Here is a 22,186-nt window from a genome sequence, read left to right as displayed (position 1 = left end):
AAAGCAAAATCTGTGTTGCACCATCTAGCAGGTCGAAACACAATTTGAACAATGAATACCATTGACACGAAGAGGAATACTAGGTAATCTTGGCTACAGGCAACTACGCAGCCATGATACTATTTTCCTCTTCCTCTCTTCGTCTCATATTGAACAGCTCCAGAGTAATAAACGTCTTCGCTCACCTAACAACTTCCTTTCCATCTCACAAACCTCACTTCCCATCTCCATACATCCCATAACTCCATATTCTCGTTACGTTATTACCACATTTGCAGCGAACATAGCACTAGTCAATTTCTTCTTTTTCCTTAAAGAAAACCAACTAAACAAGCAAAAAGGAGCTATATAGAACCTGAAAAACTGAAATGGGGAATGAAACAAGGGAAGGGATGAATATTTGCAATATCTTTTCTTCTTCAAATAACCCATGTAACCCTCCCTCCATGCCTGGACGTTAGAATATAAGATCAAATGGGCCGCTATTAACAAGATCAAAGGTTTCGCATTTCCAGTGGATATTACGTGGCGCGTTGGCTTCTGGTTGTGGAGGAGAAGGATGGATGAGGCGGGAAGCTCATAAGTGCTTGCATCATGGGTCATTAGCTTCAAGTTGGTAAAGCTTTTGATTCTCTGGAAATCGGTGGGAATCATGGTATAGCGATGAATTATTAGCTTGAATTATGATTAAAAGAGGTATCTTCATACAAGCCATGGCCGAGTACGGCAAGAAGACGTCGAGATGGGTTTTGGAGAAAGGCTCTGAGTTGGAGTGAATTTGTATTTTAAATGTTGAATATTTATGCACGCTAATCACATGTACTGTCATATCACAGTTCCTTTCCCACCCTCGCTCCAAAATTCGACTCCAGATATCCCTGGTTTTTCTCTTCGAGTTTCAACTACGCCGTACACTTTTCTTCATCCATCATCTCATCGTGATTTACCAGTAGGGAGGTCTCAACCCTGCGAAATTCGATGTTATTGAGGAGTTATCCCCGCTATCATCCTTTTTTCTTTGCCCTGTTAACTATTTCCACAGGCAATGTTAGCATCAACCATATTCAACCTCGGTCAAGAGAGATAACTTACTTCTAGCTGCACATGACGGTGCAGGTGAACCAACCAATCTACATAGCTCTGGGCCTCATTATTTCTATCTTCCACCAATAGTCTGGCAAATTCGTATTCTGCACCATCGAGACCTTGTCTCGCAAGCTGAATCGTCAAAGCTTTGGCTCCACGCATCGTCTTCAAATATTCTAGTATGTTTCGTACTTGAGCGCTGAGATGAGTTTGAAGCACAGGTAAAGATGAAAGATATGGATCCAGTGCCTTGAGATTATCTTTGTCTTCGCCGAATAGATCAACGATGAGGTTAGGTGAAGTTTGACCATGCATCCAGAGGTAACAGTTCTGTCCATTGTCCACAAGGTATACCCCACCCTCTTCAACTCTTGCAAAAGAAGCTCGTACAGAGGGTGGCATCCTCAGATGGCCATCTTCATTTGCAAAGCCGTCTTCAGGGGCAAGGTTATGAATTGGAATCATGCGAGGATAGAGGTACAGAGAAAGCTCTAGAGCGCCCATGCTTTTGATCATACGCGCGTCATGAACTCGGCGATCGGAAGGTTCTTGTCCTCCTTTGAAAGCCCGAGATTTGATGAGACCAAGAATATACATACTGAATTCTTTGAGGTGCTCTGGTAGAACTAATTGACCTGGAGGATGAGATCCCGAGAAATTCTTACGATATCCGGCCAATATGTCGACGTTCTTTTCTGACAAGGCGCCTCGAATCTCTTTCAATGAATGTGCTAGCATTTTTGATGCAGCCTCTTTTGCAATCAACGAGTAAATGGCATCTTGATCCACAAAGTTCATGCATTCCTTAGGTTGATCGCTTACGCTGGCAATAACGTTCGAACATCTGACCCTTCGCTCACCACTAGCCGTAGTGTAAAGTAAGGCACTTTGGAAGTGAGCATCCAACTTGGAATCTAGTTTTCCGTCATAGCTGAATAAGACCCCCATGGCCTTGTCCGAATCGATGACACCGAATTCAATATCAGCTCCAAAAGTATGTTGTATGAAATTGCCATGGTATGAAGATATTTGCAATCCATTTGAACATCGGACCTTCATCAGCGCTTGATATCCAGTCTCTCGTGTAACAGAGCGCACAATTTCATGTGATAATTTCTCGTTATCTCGTGGAGAGACAAAGTTAGGATAGTAAAATGTTTCTCCGCCAGTAGCAGCAGCGACATGACCTATTGGAAAAGTTAGTCACTTCTAGTAATTGGCATATAAGATTGCATTTATTTTACCTATTGTTGCAATGTCGAGATATCCGCCGCCGGGAGCAGCAAGGAACAAGTCAATACCAACTCCAGTCGCAACCATTTTATCTGCTGCCTTCCTCCAACCTGGATGCTCGGTAGTGAATAGCTTTTTGTCCTGCTCTCCGCCATGCTGTTTTCCATCATCACGGAGAAATAATCTGCCAGGGCCCCAGGTTGGAAGAGCTGACAAAGAGCACACAATTTTTCCTCCAGTCTTTTCAAGAGCTGCCATAGCTGCATTGATAGTAGGAAGTAATGCTGGCTCAGGATTTTTTATCTGAGAAAATAATTGTGGTAGTTGACTTAACAAAGAAGTAATGTTGGACTTTGCTTCATAAGGATCCACGAAAAGACCATCGCTGAGGGGGACAAATGGATCTTCAATATCCGGCATAATTAACATTTGAGCTTGTTCCAGTGCAGGATTCATGTTATAAAAGTGAATGTCTTTGTCAAAAGTCACGAATCCGACTTTAGATCCTTCAGGAATTTTGCGTTTCGAAGATCCATCCTCTTCGGTTGAATCATCGCCGCCGTACAAAGCTGCTAGAATACCTTCACAAAACGCTTCCAAGAACCCTTTGTTTAGCGCTTCTTGACCAACATCAATCAAGAATATCCATCTCAAACCTACAGGCTCTTGCGACCAGTATTCTTTCGGAACCAGAAATTCGACCGTACCTCGCATCAATTCAGGCCTTTGCTCCCTATCAACTCTAGCCCCCTGTGGTGTAGTCGCGCAAAAGTATTCAGCAGGAACATCGTTCGCATAGTTGCACATATTGCATACAAACTTGTTACCTCCGGACCTGAATACCATAAAAGGGTTTATGTAGGCACGGCATCTATGACATCTAGGAGGTCCTGTTTCTCCAAAGTCCAAAACTGGTATTTCGAGTTCACCCGGCTGCAACGGGGCTAATGGTTGCAAGAGAAGACCGAGGGGCAACCCAGTCGAATGTAATGCATCAGCGGTGGATGGGATATTGTTCATCGTTAAACGTGCAAACTTTGGTGAAGCATTTCCTTGATCGTATGCAACGAATGGCACTGTAGCTGGAGGTGGAAGGTGGTGCTCAAAGGTTGGGTAAACGTTCTTGAGGTAATATTGCGCTATCGCATCTCTTGATCGAGGTACACTGGGAATTTGATCTGGGTCTACTCGGCCTTGCGCTGAAGTCTGCACATTAGCAGAAAAGGCATCCCCAGGTCCAGTTCTCGCAGCGAACTCAGCAGGTGTGGCGGGGTTCGTGGGGTTAAATGGCGCATTCACAGGGGCAGGAAACTGTGACATTTGAGGTGTTATTGGCGAATTTAGGAACTGACCACCTGGAGATGGTATTAAAGAAGGATCGGCATTGAGAAAAGCTGAAGGAGGAACGCCGCCCTGCGGTATTCCATTAAATGCTTGTGAAGAACCTTGAGCTTCTACAACATGATATGCGTGCCTATCCTTCTTCTTTTTCCTTGGAGCTGGTTGTTGATTCGATATCTGTAGATTTTCCATGCCGAGATCGTTTGGATCCGTGGGATGCATCATAGGATTTCCCTGATCTTGATATACAGGCTGTCCGCCATAATATGGCTGCTGTTGCTATAAAAAACGGTCAGTCCATGAAAAAAACGGTGAATTTATTCTCAAAAGTCTTGTAAATAGAACAGATTGCCTTACGAAAGGAGGTTGCGCCATATTGTCTGTCAAAGATTCGGGCAGCTGCGAAATATTATAAGATTATGTGGGCGTGAAGTAGTAGAGAGTCCGCGAATAAATAGGATATTAACAGGAATAACTGGCGAAAAACATTGAAATATAAGCCAAGGTATTAACTGAATGGAATTGAAGATATAAATTCCCTCCCACCACCACTCCCTTAAGGCTACTTTGCCTCATGTCCTAGGACCAGGCCTAAACCTTAAATTTTTAGCGTGCTATAATATTATTGGGCATTCGGTCGCGGCTACAGCCTTTCCAAAATAGCCTTGTATTCTTTATTACCAGAATACATACTCCGTCCTTCCATTCCATTTTATAATTGTCACAGAATGCAATAACAATGTTTACTTTTTGTTCCTTACAGGGAGCGCAATCCGAATCATCGGCGTCGCAATCATTACTTGAGCTTGATGGAGGAGTTAAGGTGCTGATTGACGTGGGATGGGATGAAACTTTCGATGTGGAAAAGTTGAGGGAGCTTGAGAAACAAATCCCGACGCTCTCACTTATACTTCTCACTCATGCCACCGTTCCTCATATCGCGGCTTATGCACATTGCTGCAAACACTTTCCTCTCTTCACTCGAATACCTGTCTATGCAACACATCCTGTCATCGCGCTTGGAAGGACTCTCTTGCAAGATTTATATAGCTCAACACCACTAGCGTCAACCGTTATACCTACGACTTCTTCTTTCCTTCTTCAACCTCCTACGAAAGAGGAAATCAATTACTATTTTTCTCTCGTTCGTCCTTTAAAATATTCGCAGCCCCATCAACCACTTAATGGAGTAACAATTACAGCCTACAATGCGGGACATAGTTTAGGAGGCACAATATGGCACATTCAACACGGGCTCGAGTCTATAGTTTATGCAGTGGATTGGAATCAAGCTCGTGAGAATGTTTTGGCTGGTGCGGCTTGGTTGGGCGGGGCGGGAGCGGGAGGGGCTGAGGTTATCGAGCAACTACGAAAACCGACCGCATTAATATGTAGTAGTAAAGGAGGAGAACGAGTTGCCTTACCCGGAGGAAGAGCCAAGAGAGATGAACTTTTACTCGATATGATCAAATCATCGATTAAAAGAGGAGGCATTGTCCTTATACCGACAGATTCTGGAGCGCGAATGATGGAACTAGCATATCTCTTAGAGCATGCTTGGAGAACTGGAAACCAGGAAGAGGAAAGCGCATTCAGGTCCGCGAAACCTTACCTAGCAGTCAGTACAAGTGAAATGACGATGAGATATACGAGGAGTATGTTTGAGTGGATGGACGAAGCTATTATTCGAGAGTTTGAAGCGCAGCCTGGCCACGAGGAACAGCAAACTGGACAACAGAGGAGACACGCATACTCAGATGAATCAAAGCAAAACGCAGGCCCATTCGAGTTTAAACATCTTCGACTACTAGGGCGAAAGGGTCAAATTGACCGAATGTTAAATGAAACGGACAATTTAGGAAGATCAGTAGGAAAAGTAATTCTTGCCAGTGACACTTCCATTGAATGGGGATTTTCGAAAGAGGTGCTGCGGAAAATTGCGGACGATGACAAAAATCTTCTGATTTTGACAGAAAAGTTGAATCGTATTGACGGAGTTACAGGATTAGGAAGGACTCTGTGGTCATGGTGGGAGGAACGACGCAATGGAGTCGCTACCGAACCAAGCTCAAATGGAGGAAACTTAGAACAAGTCTATGGGGGAGGAAGGGACCTTGAAATCAGAGAACCTAAACGTATTCCATTGGAGGGTAATGATCTGACTGTTTACCAACAGTGGTTAGCGACACAACGTCAGCTGCAGAACACTCTTCAGCCGGGTGGTGCTACAGCTCTTGAGGCTTCTGCCGATATTGTTGACGATGCTTCGTCGGATTCGTCTTCAGATTCCGATGATTCTGAGACTGAACAGCAAGGAAAAGCTCTTAACATATCCGCAACTATGGGCCAAGCGAATCGGAAAAAGATTGGCTTGAGTGATGAAGATCTTGGCATCAATATACTTCTCCGAAAGAAAGGTGTTCACGATTTCGATGTAAGAGGAAAGAAGGGTCGTGATAAGATGTTTCCTATGGCGATCAGGAGGAAACGGAATGATGATTTTGGAGAACTGATTAGACCCGGGGAGTTTCTGAGAGCAGAAGAACGGGATGAGGTGGATGGACAGGAACCACAACGACCTGGAAAATATGACACGAAAGATACCCTCGGCAAAAAAAGGAAGTGGGATGATGTTGCAGCTTCCGGGAAACGAAGAGTGACGAATGAGGGCAAGCGACAGCAGGTCGGCAATAACGAGGATGACTCCGTAGCAGATGTTTTGGAAGAGGATGATCTAGTGGATATAGTAGAAGAAGAGATTCCTGGACCATCCAGACTGGATATCTCAGTTGAGACACTCAAGATCAATCTTCGAATTGCATTTGTCGACTTCGCTGGGCTTCACGACAAACGCAGTCTTCAAATGTTGATACCTCTAATCCAGCCTCGGAAGTTGATATTGGTCGGTGGTATGAAAGATGAGACGTTAGCACTTGCCAATGATTGCAGACAGCTTCTTGGTAGCACTAAAGATAAGCTCGTCGATGTATACACGCCAGAAATCGGTGTTATCATTGACGCAAGTGTAGATACTAATGCGTGGGCTGTGAAGCTCACTGACTCATTAGTTAAGCAATTGCGCTGGCAAAACGTCAAGGGGTTGGGAATTGTTACTCTAACTGGTCGATTAGAAACGACAAATATTGACACCGATTCGCATGATTCGGAAGGTGCCAATAAGAAGCAAAAGATGCTGACAGGGGAATCAGAGGAAACTCCAACGCAGGCAGCTCTTGATTCGGCAAAAGCTGTTGTTGAAATGCCAATCCTAGATGTACTACCTTCAAATATGGCATCAGCAACAAGATCGGTTGCGCAGCCTTTGCATGTTGGTGATTTAAGGCTAACAGATCTACGAAAAATCATGCAATCTTCTGGTCTTACTGCAGAACTTAGAGGAGAAGGTACTCTTTTGATTGATGGATCTGTCATTGTCCGTAAAACTGGTACCGGGAGGATTGAGGTAGAAAGCGTCGGTGTGACAACGAGTTCCTTTTACGCTGTTAAGGGGAAGATTTATGAAGGCCTTGCGGTAGTGGCAGGTGGATAAATCACTCAAAATCGAGATTCATTAGTATTTTCAAGCATTTCAAGGATAGGCGAAAAACTACAGCACTTTTGTACCATTATTATGAAGATGACCTCAAGGTTAGGTTCCATCTGGCATTCACAAAATTCAACATATACCCACATTTATTTGTGGGTGATTCATCCTTTAACTGCTAATTAATGTTAAGTATGTTGTCGATGGGTTTAATAAAGTTTTACCTGAATCACTGGAGGCAAGTCTGTTAATTGAAAATGTTCCATGATTCACAAATGTTTTCTCCATTCACAACCTCTATTGTTTTGGTTCAAGTCCAATCCGTCTCATCACTCTATTTATTCACGACTTTCCTTCTTCCCAAATGTTAATAAGTCATCAACATTCTATTCATCTACAACGCCCTTTTATACTCACTGTCCCCATACCTTCACTTCTACTAAACTACACCTTCATCAAACAACCAGAAAAAAAGCTCGGCATATTATTCTCAACTCGTCATCGTGGCGTCCTCCCAAGAATCAAGATTTGTAAGTTTACCTCCACACGAAGACGTACAAGTCATCGTAACATACAAAACACTCCGTGATCCCTTTAGCGTCATTCAGCAAGTCCAGCTTCTTCGTATACAAATCTTCGACGCTGCCGGTTGTGAAATCTTCTACCATCAAGAGCTCACAGCACTAGCCGACACTTCAAGTGGTTGGAATACATATCACGGTCGAGATCCAGGACCACCACCTCCGCCATACCCACCTCAACAACCTTTTCAATCCCAGCAGCAGCGAGCTCATCAACCTATCATCACACAGGCGCCCGTTATTTATCCTTCCAGTCTAAGAAGACCATAAATGTCCGGCGTACCATACAATACCTATCACGGTCAGGATTCCGGTCCGCCTCCACCCTACACCGGCATAGCATTCCCAATGGGTTACGCATCACCGCCATACGGGTACGCCGACCCTTATTCTAATGCAAGCTATGGACCACCAGGTTTCGTAGCTCCTCAGTATCACTTCCCCGGTACCTATCCAGCACCCCCTCCCGCCGATAAAAGCGGTATGCCTGGCGTCCACGTCCAAAACCAATTCGGCGGCATCGGTCTTCCCCCAGGCTACAACTACCTCTTCCCCACCACCCACTGTCTCGTCCACGTATTCGTAACGGGCTCAACACCCCCTTGGCAAGCAAACTCCCCGCTGCATACTTACGATGGAACCAATCATCGAAAATTCTTTATTCCGGCTACTATGACGGTTAAGGAAATGATGCAGCAGCTGGGTTGTAGTAATGAGGATGCGGATAAGAATGTAATGACGGAAGTTCAGGAAGTGGGGAATGGGAAGTGGACAAAGGGGATGGTTTTTAAGGGCGGGAATAAGGATAGGATGAAGATGACTTTGAAGGATTTGGGGTGGGATACGGGGAGGAAGAGGACGGGGTTGCCCGGGCAGTCGCCTTTGATTTGGGTTTATATTACGGGGGATTAGGAGGTTTTTGGAGAGTTTTTGTTTGAGTGGGGAAGGGAGGGGAAAGGATGGGTGGTACATGATGGTACAGGATATTTGAGATGTGCGAATTGTGGTTGCGAATGGTTCTTACCGTTTCGAGGAGTTTAGTTACGACAGAGTGTGGGTTCCCAATATCTATATTGTTTTTCATGAGGATTTATCTAGTTTATTCGATTTTCAAACGTTGGGTTTATCATATGGGATATGTTCATTGCAGGCAATGCGAGGTTTCTATAGCTTCATTCGTCAAATAGCTATGAGTGGTCTAACTACAATAATGAAATTCCATATTAAGAAAGTACATATTTCATGATCTTACACCCAGGTTTCTTGGCTCTTTGGCTCTATTCTTCTTTCTTTGCGTCAAACCTGTATTATGTTCTATTCACCAGTACTCAGCCCTTTCTACATTCGCTCTGATTCAATTCGCCAAACGGATCATAGATGTGAATGAATCATTATTATTATAGTTATAATTACCATAGTATGTACAGTATGAGTAATTCTAAAAATACGATATCCCATCCACCAAGGACACTCGAATACAGAATTTTATCACTTCATCGACCCTCAAGCGTAGACAGCGGAAATAATATAGCATAGTATTTAAAGTCTATCACTTCTAGGTATTACATACATAGAACTAATGAGATCTACCGAACTTCGAGATATGTATAACTTTTAGTCTCGCTTTATACGCTCGTTTTCCCCTTCGCTTATTACTTATTCATCGATTATTTGGAAATGGGTTTGAGTGATCTAGAGATTTTATTGGAGTCTGCTGGTGAGCGCTTGTTTGGGGGTTTTGGTTGATTTTTTGATATTATGATGTATATGTAGATGATGAGATGCCTAGCAAAAAACATGATGATGCTTGCTGTTCATTTATTGTTTGTTTAATATTGAATTGATCTTCTCGTGATGCATGATGCTATTTCATCATTGTTGATCGATTCGGAATGGATGTTTTTAGTAAGTCTGATCTTAAAATATATGACAAACTGCTGCAAGACTTGTCATCCAACTCCATAGTGTTTGAGTATTCGACGCGTGCACTGTGCAAAGCTTGAGATGATTGATGCATTACAGTTATGAAGGAAAGTACAAACTCAAGAGGAGCCAAGGACTTTTACCACTTTGACGTTTTACTACTATTCATCTGTCGATGAATTACAAAAGGTTAAAGCTTGTAGATAAGAACAGAGCATAGCCAAAGTACTTTTTAGGAAGGTACATGCGAAACACAGAGTCTAAAGGTTCCACAAAAACGACGGATGATTGGAAACAATCAATATCGTCGTCGACAACCAAACCCTACCTGGTATTTATTACTCACAACTCTCTATCGTGTTACAGCTAAGATTCTTATGACAAGCAAACATCAAGTAAATGTTTGTCAAGCAACGTATCTTCATCAGAAATCGATGCTTGAGATCAGAGAGTTAACCTATCGCTGCTATGCATCGCCATCTAAACCCCGCGCGTTGCTCTATTCGGAATGTCCATGCGATGATAAAAACCAATAGGTGGGGTACAGACATGAAATATATGCAACTTCTAATAGGAGCCACGATAAGATTATGGCATTTTTCCAGAGAAAGTGTCCAATAGATTGTGATGGAAAGTTATCGTGCAATAGTCTTTCATAATTGAAATACTTAGATCTTGGCTCAGGATTTGGTAGTGATAAATCTTACATATATTGAGAGGTTCCTTCGTCTATCATTCGTTTGCCATCTTTTTCTTTCCTCTGTACTGTTTCCCTCCCAGATTCTGTTGGATTCAAACATCCGCTTTCACACAATATGTCTACAGAACAAGCCCCGGTTTCCCTCCCATTCGTGGGTGCAAAGAAAACTACTCTGGAGCATCCTCTGGGTCCATTGACTGCTTCCGAAATCCTACAGAGTTCACAGATCCTCAAGGGATTATGGCCCGCTGAGGTGAAAATTCAATTCAAGTCCATTACTCTTCAAGAACCAAATAAGGCGGAATTATTTCCGTTTCTCACTGCTGAGCATTCGGGATCTGCTCTTCCAAAGATTGACAGAAGAAGTTTTGTGGTTTACTATATTAAGAATACCGTGAGTTTGATCAATTGGCTTTTGCTCCATATTTACCTATTTGCTCGAGTGGCAAATTTCGAATTTCCTCAGTGGTAGATGTTAACATGTCTTGCAGGATAAATTACATGAAGCTATCATCAATCTGTCTACTGGACAAGTAGAGAGTAATGTCAGACTTGGCCCAAACGTCCACAGTAATGCCGATGGAGAAGAAATCATCGCAGTGGAATTAGCTGCCCTGGCGGATGAAGGAGTGAAGGCCGAGATTGCAAAGCTTCAACTACCAGAGGGCACCGTCGTTGTTTGTGACCCATGGATTTATGGTGAGTTTGCTTCATACTTCGGAAATGGTAGTTATACTGACGATTCCAGGTTCCGATGGAATCAATGATGGCCTTTTCACCGATGATAAGCGCTTCTATCAATGTTTCCTCTATGTTCGGGACCCAAAGAACCCCAACGAAGCTGATAGCAACCACTATGCTATGCCACTTACTATTTCTCCAGTCATCAGTGCAGAGACTATGAAAGTTACCCGTATCGATTATATGCCAACTGGAGCCGATCACACAACCAAGGAACCATCTCCATACAAAGTCCAACCTGCCAATGAATATATTCCCGAAGCACAAGATCTCCGAAAAGATCTCAAGCCATTGAATGTTATTCAACCAGAAGGTGCTTCGTTTAAAGTATCCCAATTCAGCGAACAAGGACATACTGTCGCGTGGCAAAAATGGACCTTCAAGGTTGGATTCAACCAGAGAGAAGGCATGGTTCTTTATGATGTTCACTATGATGGACGCTCTCTCTTCTACAGATTATCTCTTTCAGATATGAACATTCCATATGCCGATCCTCGTAACCCATTCCACAGAAAGGCTGCCTTCGATCTTGGTGATGCAGGTGCTGGTATCATGGCAAACAACCTCCAACTCGGATGTGATTGTCTGGGCTCAATCCATTACCTCTCCGCCGTTCTCAATGATGAAAAAGGAGAAGTTCTCGAAATGCCAAACGTAGTCTGTATTCATGAGCAAGATAACGGTATCGGATGGAAACACACCAACTACAGAACTGGTCGTGCAGCTGTCGTCCGTAACAGAGAACTCGTTCTTCAATCTATCATCACAGTCGCGAACTACGAATATATCCTCGCTTTCCAATTTAACCAAGCTGGAGAAGTCATGTATGAGGTTCGAGCCACCGGTATTCTTTCAACCCAACCCATTGACGAAGGTCTTACCGTTCCATGGGGAACCGTCGTTCACCCCGGTGTTCTCGCTTCTCACCATCAACACATCTTCTCTCTTCGTGTAGACCCTATGATTGATGGTCCACTCAACAGCGTCGTCTACGACGAAGCACACCCCATGCCCCGCAGCGATTTCAACCCCCACGGAGTTGGCTATACCGTAGACAGCACTCCCATCACCACCTCCGGCGGATACGATCTCAACTATGACGTAAACCGCACCTTTAAGATCCAAAATTCCTCAGTCAAAAACCCCATTAACGGGAAACCCGTCGCCTATAAAATCCACGCTCCTCCTTTCCAAAAAATGCTTGCAGACAAAGATTCCTTCCATTTCAAGCGTGCCGAATTCGCCGATCACAATATCTACGTTACTTCTTACCGCGAAAACGAACTCTACGCCGGAGGCAAATACACAAACCAATCTCGAGGTGGAACTGGTGTACGTTCTTTCGCTGCTCGAAAGGATAACGTACAAGATGATGATATTGTCGTCTGGGTTCAATTTGGTATTAACCACGTACCAAGAATTGAAGATTTCCCAGTTATGCCAGTTGAAATTATCAAGGTCGCTTTGAAACCGGTCAATTTCTTTACCAAAAATCCAGCCATTGATGTACCTCCTTCAGAACAAAGTTTCAATAAGAGTGTCTTGGCAAAGGATAGCGCTGCTCAACATCATCAAGAAATTGGTGCGGCTGTGATCGGAACAAATGGAGGTGTATGTTGTGTTAAGGAGGGAAGTAAATTGTAAACACATCAATTTACGAGTTTTTGGGTAGGGAGTATACGAGTGTGAAGATACGAAGTCTACGAATAAAATGATGTGATATGACGAGAGAAGTAGTTTGATTCTACATATTCATCATCATAATCACAATACGGCGTTTGGAATCATGGGAATTTTTCATCGTATTTGGCTATTAATTGTATGTATGCGAAAAAAGGCGTTGGCTTAGGTTGAGCTAGGTTGGGTTAGGAATCATGGAAATACCAGGAGAATGGCTAGCTACCTATTTACTATTTACTATCTATTCGTGGATCGGAATCGGACGGATGGTATCTTTTTTTCTCGGTAGCTGAAAGTCATGTAGAAATATATACTTAGTATTGTACTCCAAAAAAATTCTGGGTTTGCTGGTTTATAGTGAGTAGATACTTGAGTGAGTGAGTGAATAATTGAAAAGTTATCTTTCTCTTCCTCTCCATCTTCTCGATCTCTACCCCTCTCTCTAACCCCTTCTCTAACCCCTTCTATCCCCCTCTATCTTTCCAATCTATATAACACACTTATTAATAAATATCGACACCTCATATATACAAGATATATTTATTTATAAAATAATTTAAAATATCTCTCTCTCTCTCTCTATATATGTAACTACCCACCCTTATTTACCAAATCATCAAAATCTATAATACATACATACATGCACACCACCAACTAATCCTCAAACCCTCAAACTATACATATAAAACTTTTAATTTACCATCATCCTAATGATTGATTGATTGAATAATCCTTTTTATGAAAGTCTTGATATACATACACCAACAGACAGACAGACAGCCGCGTATGAACCTAAGATCTCAAGTTTCCTTCACTGAATTATACACACATACATACATATTCCGTACCACCCACCCGCCCATGACAGCCATGTCATGTCATTCATCTATGTATGCAACCAACAAAATCCGTCCCACACGATCCATCCATCCATTTTACAATCAATTAAAGATATACGCCCGTAGTACCCAAGCCAAGTCCCTTTTACACATATTCCGTACCGTTCCATTGCGATCGCATAAAAATCATATCTTCCCCTTCCGCCCTGCCCCACCCCCAAACCCAAGCTTGTTTTTACAATTCATTCAAAAATCCTCCTGATTGAGCGAACCTCGTTTGGTATTCTCTGAGATCAGCCCAATTGCTTAATTCTTCTTCTTCATCAACCACACCATCGGCACTTTCACTCCTAGCACCACTAGGGCTAGCTCTCTCGAGCTTCATTAAGATATCGAGGAATTTGCCTAGGTACTCCTCAGCACGTAATGCGAAAGGTCCTTTGCGGTTTTGAGGGGTATCGACCAAGGTAGAAGCTATTTGACGGATTTTGTTGACCTATAATAATGATTATTAGTAAAACCGAATGTAAAATTATTGGAAAAAGGTGAGAAGGGGAGACGAACAAAGCTGCCACCATTTGGCTCCATATTAACTTGTTGAAGACAACTCAGCGCCCTTAGCAAATCCTTCACAATACTTTCTCTTTCATTCATAACAACAGACTCCATCGATTCTTCTGTTGCTGATTGTGGTAGCACTGCATCTAAACCAGTTGCCATAAGACCCGGAGATCCTAGTTTGGGTTCCTCAGAACCACCCGATTTAGCTTTAAGCTGTTCGTGGGCGTCTTCAAGGCTCCAATATTTCTCCACGATATATGACCTGGTGGCTAACTGACTGGCGTAAATATTGGATTTCATAATTTCGTATTGTCTTTTTCTTTTCTCATCTACTGGGATTTCGTTCCAGGATCGTCCTTCAAGTCCACCCGAACGAGCACCTGGAAAATTTTCCAAAGGTGGATAGTAGGCTTCGTCTCGTTGACCAAACTCACCTGATTCTGAGTTTGGTAGAAGCATCAACTCATTTGGTAACTGATCCAGAACATGCTTTGCAGCACCGAGACATTGTGAGAGTACTCTTTTTTGACGTTTAAAGTCAAAGACTTGATCGATACCATATGCCACTTCCATTGTTGCGAGAGGTGTACATGTCATATAGATCTTGATACCCATATTGAATCCGGTGATGCTTGATAGGACACCTTCGGGCTGTGGTTGGATATGATCTAGAAAGATGTACTCATCATCGACTTCCACTGGAAGTGGAGGATATGGTTCATTTGGAGTAGGTGGTGGAATTAAAAGTTCACCAAAAGTGGCACCTAATTGTTGCATTGATCTAATTTATTAGTGGAATACTTTTAGAAAGAGGACAGAAATCACTTACCGAATACCAACGAACATAACCCAAAATAGTCTTCTACCCATCTCCTGACGAATATAATCAATAGGTTCGGGTTGATCAACATACTGAGGGCTTTCTGCACCAAACGTAGCAGGAAGATGACCCATAGTCGTCACCATACCTGCATTCTTGGTTCTATGCGCTCCCAACATCCTTATGATGTTCAAGGTCTCTCCAAAATACAAACGACATTGTCTCCAATTGAATGTATATGCGCCTGACAATCCTAAGAAATAACTTGTAGCTGCATCGTACACCGAAAGGTTTTTATCGAGGTAACCAGGTCCCCTAGCTTCAACTGCCACCTTGTGACATCTTTCAACCAAGGCGAGTGAGTTTGGAAATAGATGTTCTCGGTGTTGAGATTTTAAGTGTAGCCTGGGCTTTCTAGGAAATGATGCTACCAATATCCCAACCATGGACGCCAACAATGCGAGAAATGATGGATTTTGTAAATCTTCTCTATTTTTGAGTGCCGCTCGGAAGGAAGGCTCATGTGGGAAAGGTGCAAGTGGATGTATGTAAGTGAAGAAGTCATCGATGAAAAGCTCGAGAGTAGGGAAAGGCAATATCGATTCAGCAGAGAGAACTGCATGTGAAGAAAATGATGCTAGAGTCGCGGCAACATTGCTTGGTGATGTCGGAGAGGAATAAGGTCCACCACCTGGAGATTCGAGTCTTCTCTTTTTTATAGCTTCCGCATGTCGATTTGGTGGACCTCTTCGACGACTTGGTCTTTCGAATGTACATGGAATGTCTAATGCTGCACATGCTCGACATGGAGGACCCGATTCATCACACTATCGAGAAAATTAATTGTTAGCATTTACCCCGCAATCGAAGCTTTGGAAGGAAATTCCACAATCTCCACTCACCTTAACTTTTCGGATGCTGCATGAGTCGCATGCTTTCCTTAATCTATTTCCCTTTGGAGCTTCTCCGGTTCCATTCATAGATGTTGGTGTTCCAGTTTGAACGGGTAAACCATTGTGATCGTTGTTCATGCCATCATTGTATTGTGGCATTGGTGGGGGCATTTGCGGCGATTGCTGACCTTGTGGAGCTCCCATTGATTGAGGATCATATTGAAATGATGGTGCGACAGATATGCCGAGTTGTTGCTGGTGCTGGTGCTGATGCTGGTGTTGATGTTGAATCTGCTGATTATGGGACATCAACGGATCATTTGGTGATGGGATTGATGATGGGCCGTGCAAAGGCAAGGGATTGTAGCCATTATTATTGTTGTTGTGACCATTCGGTGCTGGGTAGCCGGACATCTTGCCAATAGAAATCCCTGAATGATTTTTTTTATGTCTGGTCGGAGAGGATGTATACCGGTGCAAGTCCGGTTGAACTGGGGGAGACTGGAAGGGAGAGTGGATTTTCTCTTGGGTGTTTCGATCTTTTCTTTAATTTTTTTTTTCCAACGGTATGGAGATGGAGTTTGGTTGACTTTTCTTTTCGGATCGAGGTTTAGACGTGACAATGGGTGAATTTAGCACCGGCCGGTAGTTGTAGAGAATGGAGAATGGAGACTGGAGAATTGAATGATAAACGATAAATAGGTTGAACCCCTCTTCGAAAGCGCGTTTTAAAAATTATATTAGAAAATATACTTCTTTCTTTCCTTCTTCCCTATCAGAGCGGAAACCAATTGAATAGAGAGCAAGTTTGTTTGAAAGGCCAAGTTGTACCGGTATATGTACCTGGGTCGTAGGTATAAGATTAAAGTTCAAGAGTCTTTTTTGTACTGTGCAAGCAACTGAATTGGATCTTGGGATTCTTCGACGTTGAATATATCGGGGGGATGAGGGACAAATACTCACATCCCTACAGGGTTATTACAGATGTACACCCTTGTCACTTTGAGGGAGGGCTTGACGTTTTTGGGGACGGGAGAAAGTAAAGTGATGAGAAATGGAAATCCTTGAGATGATCAATTGGGACAAGTTGGGATCGGTCGAATATGGATATATGGATGGTAGAGGACGGGGTCGGGGGGTTCGAGGGGGTCCAGGCTTGTGAATGGTTCCTTTGGGAAGGACTGTGGGAATTGTACTTGTGCGTCTTGATGGCAGTGATAATGGGAGAGTGAGAGAATGAGAGGCGATCCCTGATTAGATGGTGATACAAGGGCAGTACGGTACTCTTTTTGATCTGAGGTTTTGACAGAACTTTATTATACTTTGCACCATGTGGGATATTGATATTGGAGCTTGATTTCTTGATTTCTTGGTCGAGGCTGTTTTGTCCTATACTTTGTCTACTGGTATGTGATGAAACTCGCGAGAGACTCGAAAGTGTCAGGACTGCTAAGAAGTAATAATTGACTTGACAAGATAACCTAGTGAAAACAAGTCAATTGTCCGCATCTTCACTGTGAGCACCATAGATTGCAGACGATATACTCAGATCGATCAATCGTCTTCTCTCGAGTCGAACAATACACGTAGTAGCAGCAATTACATTTATGTATCAGGACGGTATTTATTTGTATAGCTGTTGTGAGACTTAATCATTAACCGACGAGGATCCTTCTAGAGTAGCAAGTAGCGAGTATTTCTATCGAGGATATCAAGCATCTCGTCATACATGCCTACGTATTGAGCAGTTATCAAAGTTCAAAGTGTCCGTTATTAATGCTAGTTTTAATAAGATGGACCCTTTGTTTCTATTACTAGCCTTATTGATATCTCTCTCATACATATGAAAAACTTAGTTATATGCATCACACAGAACGGTCGAAGTCCATACCTCATTCAGTAAGAGATCATTGAGGACCTGACTTATGCATTGACGCACCGCCATTTCGAAGATTTTTTAGGCGGGGACGGCGGCTTCTAGAAAACCGTTAAGTTCATTCTATTTCTAATTATGTGTGTGTGTTATCACTGTTGTGTGCATTCTTGCTCGAATAGGGTATGCATGTCAGATATCCGGCGGAGAGTTCTGCTTTTCCGGTAGCTAGCGACAGCCAGCGACAGCAGGTCTTTTAGCATTGAGATTCAGAGATTAGGCTGATATTTGATGGTAATGAGTCGTGACCTTTCTTTTGAGGTCAAAATGGGTCAGATATCTCGACCCTGGTAGAAAGTACCGAGAGCAAAAAAGGAGCCAGACACTTGTTAGGCAAAGCGCCTTACCGGTACTCCGATGCAGGAGACTTTTGTACCAGTAGAAATACCACAAATGCCACCTGCATGTTAATTCTCCATAGTGGGAATCTTTGCTTAGTAGTGCACAATTTCATGATACTATCCCACAATTCGGATTCTCACGCTTAGGGTGGGAGATTGAATGTCTGAGAGTACCGTGTGAGTGTATGCTGAATGCTGTTAGTCTTTATGGATCTGAGGGGCGGTTGAAGTTGTTTGGGTAGTTGTTCAAAGATCTCCGTATAATTTGAACACTGGGACGTACGTTGTACGTACGGGACTACAAAATAGATCTACGGAGGATAAAACTCGATTAATTAATTTGTTCAACCTCCTCCAATTTGGGGTCCAGTCTTTTCGACAGTCTAGCATGGGATATCTCGGTATCTGCCTTCATTCGCTGCATTAGTTCATCAATTCATCATTCAGTCAAAAGTGGATGATGAAATGTGATATTGTGTGCACTCCATAGGGTTGCACTTACGTTTTCGTGCATTATCTCACACCTCATATCTCATACCTCATGCCTCATAAAAATTTAGAGTTTTTTCTCCTACATGCAGCTACCCAGGTAATTTCTACGGTCAGGGCGGGTGAACAACCACGCAAACCTATTACTCACGTATTACTTCGTACTTCACTTACTCGCTTGCCGCAATTCAACACAAGTAGAGCGACCTCGGCACCTCACCACCTCGACATCTTATCTTGACATCTCATACACCTTCTTCAACTTCATGCCGTACAGCAACAAAATGTACGTCAACAAATAGACTTTATCTGACGAGTCATGAACCCGCATCCCAAATTGGTCGCACAATGCCGAAACATGTCCATATCTAAGATTACATCCCAGATCTATCCCATCAATAAAAGCTTCATTCAAAGGTTGACCACTTCCGAAATCCCCCATTTCATCCACCAATTATCATACCTAGCATGATGCTCTCCCGTTGACAGGTCTCCATAACTCATTTCAACAAACTTTGTCACTAATAATGGTCTGTAACGAGCTGAAGAAACACTGGGCGTTGGATATTACCAGTTAAGGTTCGACGCTTTACTCCATATCCTGCTTGGAATATCATCTCATATATCACCAGTTTGTGAGATTGCGTTTGATCTTGACCGCTAAATGATTTCGGCGTCATGGAAGCGACTTGAAGGACGAAAAGGGACCCCCTCGCATTGTACGCTACGCTTCTTAAAGTTTACACACTTTTATAGACACTGTGTGATTGGGTTCCATCGTACAACAAGGGAGAAATCACAAAGTTTAATCTACAGCTGCATAAGCTTTTCCCTGAGAGGGGTCTAAGCAACGATCTGTCCAGGTACCTAAGCACACGTTTCGACTGAGAAGAAGGGAAGCAAGATCGTATGATGGGTCTTCCCGTCCACAAAAGCCTCCACTTTTGAATCATTTCAGAAATTCAATGACATGTCTCAAACTTCCAACATCACCCCGCCGCCCCGCCATTCATCTCTCTCCAGAATCCCAAGTATCTATCGAATCAAAATTTTTAGCTACCGCGACTACCGTATGGCGTACGAAGTGTATACGAGACTACGAGAGACGATGGAATTGGTGATATTTTTAAACAGATGACGGGTGAAGGATTATGCGGTGCCCATCAATTATCCCTGTCGTCCGCCACTCATAGGGCTAGAGTACTTTGAACAAGCGCAGAGACAACAAGATTAATTGGGGACTCACAGCTTTTACAATGCATGCATGACAATCTACTTTCTAGAAGGATGAAAGAAGCAGATGTGCGGAGTAATAGAGTCACGGAGAGCATTCCTCCGTTTCGATTTGATAACGCAAAGCCACGACCCAGCAAATTCCAAGCAAGATATTTGCCAGCATTATGCTAGATTTTCTGCTGAGAACAAGAGCACCAAGTTGCCAAAATGTCATCGTCCACATTATTCCGAGTGTTCGGTGACTTCGCAAGCTTCCAAGTTGCATACGGGCAGGCTAAGCCTTACTTACCAGGTACTTTTTAAGTATGGACATGATCTCGTGGGTTGAAGCTTGTAATTAACCTTGGCAGATGTGAAGACTTTATAAAGATTTTCAAAGACAGGCAAATGCCTGCAGATGCAGAGACATGCCTGTCTCAACAGCGCTCCAGCCACCCACCTATCGAAAGTCACACAACGTTGCGTCCCCGGAAGAGCTTTACTATGGCAATTTGAAGTTTTGCAGTTACCCTTTCTCCATATGAACTGTTGCTAAGTAATTTTCCCAGGCTAGGGTTCTGGAATAGAGTTGTAGGTACGTTCCTGGATTCACTTAAGGTTTATTTCCTCGATTTAATTTGCCCTGATGATCGTTGATTATGGCCGTTAAACGGTCATACCCATGACTAGTGAGTTAGTGAGTTTACTGAGCAATAATCGGCGACCTACCATCACTTTTATGAAAGGAAATAGAATGGACCCTGGACTTATGATACAATGCTGACTGAAATGTCGACTAGTGCAGTACTAGTTATGCTTATGTAGCTAACTAGCTCAAGTGCATGCTTGTCATGCGGCCAATGTGTCAATACCCTTTCACGACTCCACTTCTTCAGATCAACCTTTTCGAGATCAACCTCGAAGGTTTATTTATTATTCCTTTTAAGTTCACCTCTGCGGCTCCACCCTTACAAGTACAGCGAGTCACGTGCCGCTCCCTCGGTCATATTATGGAGCTCCCTCTTCGGAGTAGCACCGAGATATTTCGGTCATCCCTCAATTGGATCCCCCCGCCTTACCAAGTTGATGCAGATGCAATAGGGAAATCCCATTTTGGGATCTGAACGGCTTCCACATCTATGGATTGGGCTTAGTCTTGATGTAGGTTGAAAGCTTTTTTCTACTTGGGTGTTTTTGTGTGATTCATTCATTCACTTATCGGTGAGTAGTCGCTGTAGTAGTTCTTTTGAATTCCTTCAAGTTATTATATACATGTTATTTTTTACTGTATTTCAGCAACAACTCTCGGGGCTTATTAATACGGTTAGATGTTTATAAATAAAAAATATTATTTTTTTATCTTTTGAACTTTTTTAATATTTAATTTATGTTATTTATATTATTACTGATATCAAATTAAATTATATATTAAAACCCTTAAAAAGATTAAATAATTCTCTTTTAATTTCAATCTTAAGAACTTTGAATAATAAAAAAAGATTTAAAAATAATAAATTTAAAAATCAATAGTTTATTAATATAATAAAGTAAATAGATAATAAAAACCTCAACCTAACTCGACTTAACTCTAGAGCGAAGAAAAAAATCAAAAATCAAAATCAAAATCTTTGTTTATCATAATTCATAATGAATTAGATACTTCATCATCTCGTGTGGCTTAGATTGCTTAGATGGCCTAGAGGATTTAGAGGATTTAGATCAGATGGCTGAAATAGATAGATGGCTGAGAAAATGAGGCTGGTACGAATTTACCTAGTAGGTTTCGTAGGTTCTCTTCAAAAGTTCACATCTATCTTCACGTCCAGAAGAGGAAGGTTTAATCTTAGTGAATATGTATGTACGGTGGTATATATGTATGTGTATGTAGAGTATATATGTACGGAGCTATATGTATCTCCGTTTGTATATGAATTGAACTTGACGAGCCGGGGTATTGAAATGTACTCCGTAGAATTGGAATTTAGAATTTTAGAGGGATTTTTAGTTTTAGTTTTTGTTCTTGTACTTGTTCTGATTAAGTTTAGTTAAGGTAAGTTATGAAAAGGGAAGGGAAGGGAAGTTTGATTTGGTTAAGTTAGGTTTAGTTTATTTAAGCTCCCGGGGATATCCGATGATATATTAGGTGAGGTTAGGTCAGGTTAGGTTCGGATTTGAAGTTGAGGTTATTTTTATTTTTATTTTTTTTGGGGAGTTTGGGTTTGGAGGTTGGAGATTGGTCATGGAAGATAGGTAGATAGATGGACCG

General features: G+C 42.5%; 7 protein-coding genes across 7 annotated transcripts; 4 read left to right on the top strand and 3 right to left on the bottom strand.

The window, feature by feature from the left end:
- Positions 1-943: 943 nt before the first annotated feature.
- SS1G_11149 (hypothetical protein) lies at positions 944-4,035 on the bottom strand (the record flags this gene model as incomplete). The annotated part of the gene is made up of 4 exons (XM_001587858.1): positions 944-1,030; positions 1,093-2,273; positions 2,331-3,939; positions 4,018-4,035. 4 exons carry the CDS (start codon positions 4,033-4,035, stop codon positions 944-946), a joined length of 2,895 nt encoding a protein of 964 aa, XP_001587908.1.
- A 364-nt stretch (positions 4,036-4,399) lies between these two features.
- Positions 4,400-7,210, top strand: SS1G_11148 (hypothetical protein; the record flags this gene model as incomplete). Its single annotated transcript, XM_001587857.1, has 1 exon — positions 4,400-7,210. The coding sequence occupies one exon, from the start codon at positions 4,400-4,402 to the stop codon at positions 7,208-7,210; it is 2,811 nt and encodes a 936-aa protein (XP_001587907.1).
- Positions 7,211-8,055: 845 nt separating this feature from the next.
- On the top strand, positions 8,056-8,697 carry SS1G_11147 (hypothetical protein; the record flags this gene model as incomplete). Its single annotated transcript, XM_001587856.1, has 1 exon — positions 8,056-8,697. One exon carries the CDS (start codon positions 8,056-8,058, stop codon positions 8,695-8,697), a length of 642 nt encoding a protein of 213 aa, XP_001587906.1.
- Positions 8,698-10,523: 1,826 nt separating this feature from the next.
- On the top strand, positions 10,524-12,793 carry SS1G_11146 (hypothetical protein; the record flags this gene model as incomplete). Its single annotated transcript, XM_001587855.1, has 3 exons — positions 10,524-10,802; positions 10,900-11,107; positions 11,157-12,793. 3 exons carry the CDS (start codon positions 10,524-10,526, stop codon positions 12,791-12,793), a joined length of 2,124 nt encoding a protein of 707 aa, XP_001587905.1.
- Positions 12,794-13,903: 1,110 nt separating this feature from the next.
- SS1G_11145 (hypothetical protein) lies at positions 13,904-16,356 on the bottom strand (the record flags this gene model as incomplete). The annotated part of the gene is made up of 4 exons (XM_001587854.1): positions 13,904-14,164; positions 14,233-15,010; positions 15,059-15,876; positions 15,952-16,356. The coding sequence occupies 4 exons, from the start codon at positions 16,354-16,356 to the stop codon at positions 13,904-13,906; spliced, it is 2,262 nt and encodes a 753-aa protein (XP_001587904.1).
- Positions 16,357-17,794: 1,438 nt separating this feature from the next.
- SS1G_11144 (predicted protein) lies at positions 17,795-17,887 on the bottom strand (the record flags this gene model as incomplete). The annotated part of the gene is made up of 1 exon (XM_001587853.1): positions 17,795-17,887. The coding sequence occupies one exon, from the start codon at positions 17,885-17,887 to the stop codon at positions 17,795-17,797; it is 93 nt and encodes a 30-aa protein (XP_001587903.1).
- A 2,261-nt stretch (positions 17,888-20,148) lies between these two features.
- SS1G_11143 (predicted protein) lies at positions 20,149-20,745 on the top strand (the record flags this gene model as incomplete). Its single annotated transcript, XM_001587852.1, has 3 exons — positions 20,149-20,233; positions 20,495-20,515; positions 20,726-20,745. 3 exons carry the CDS (start codon positions 20,149-20,151, stop codon positions 20,743-20,745), a joined length of 126 nt encoding a protein of 41 aa, XP_001587902.1.
- Positions 20,746-22,186: the final 1,441 nt, after the last annotated feature.

Source organism: Sclerotinia sclerotiorum, genomic scaffold, assembly GCF_000146945.2.
Source record: "Sclerotinia sclerotiorum 1980 UF-70 scaffold_17 genomic scaffold, whole genome shotgun sequence".
NCBI lineage: Eukaryota > Fungi > Ascomycota > Leotiomycetes > Helotiales > Sclerotiniaceae > Sclerotinia > Sclerotinia sclerotiorum.
The sequence above is the reverse complement of the archived record's forward strand: the minus strand, read 5'-3'. Positions and strand labels throughout refer to the sequence as shown.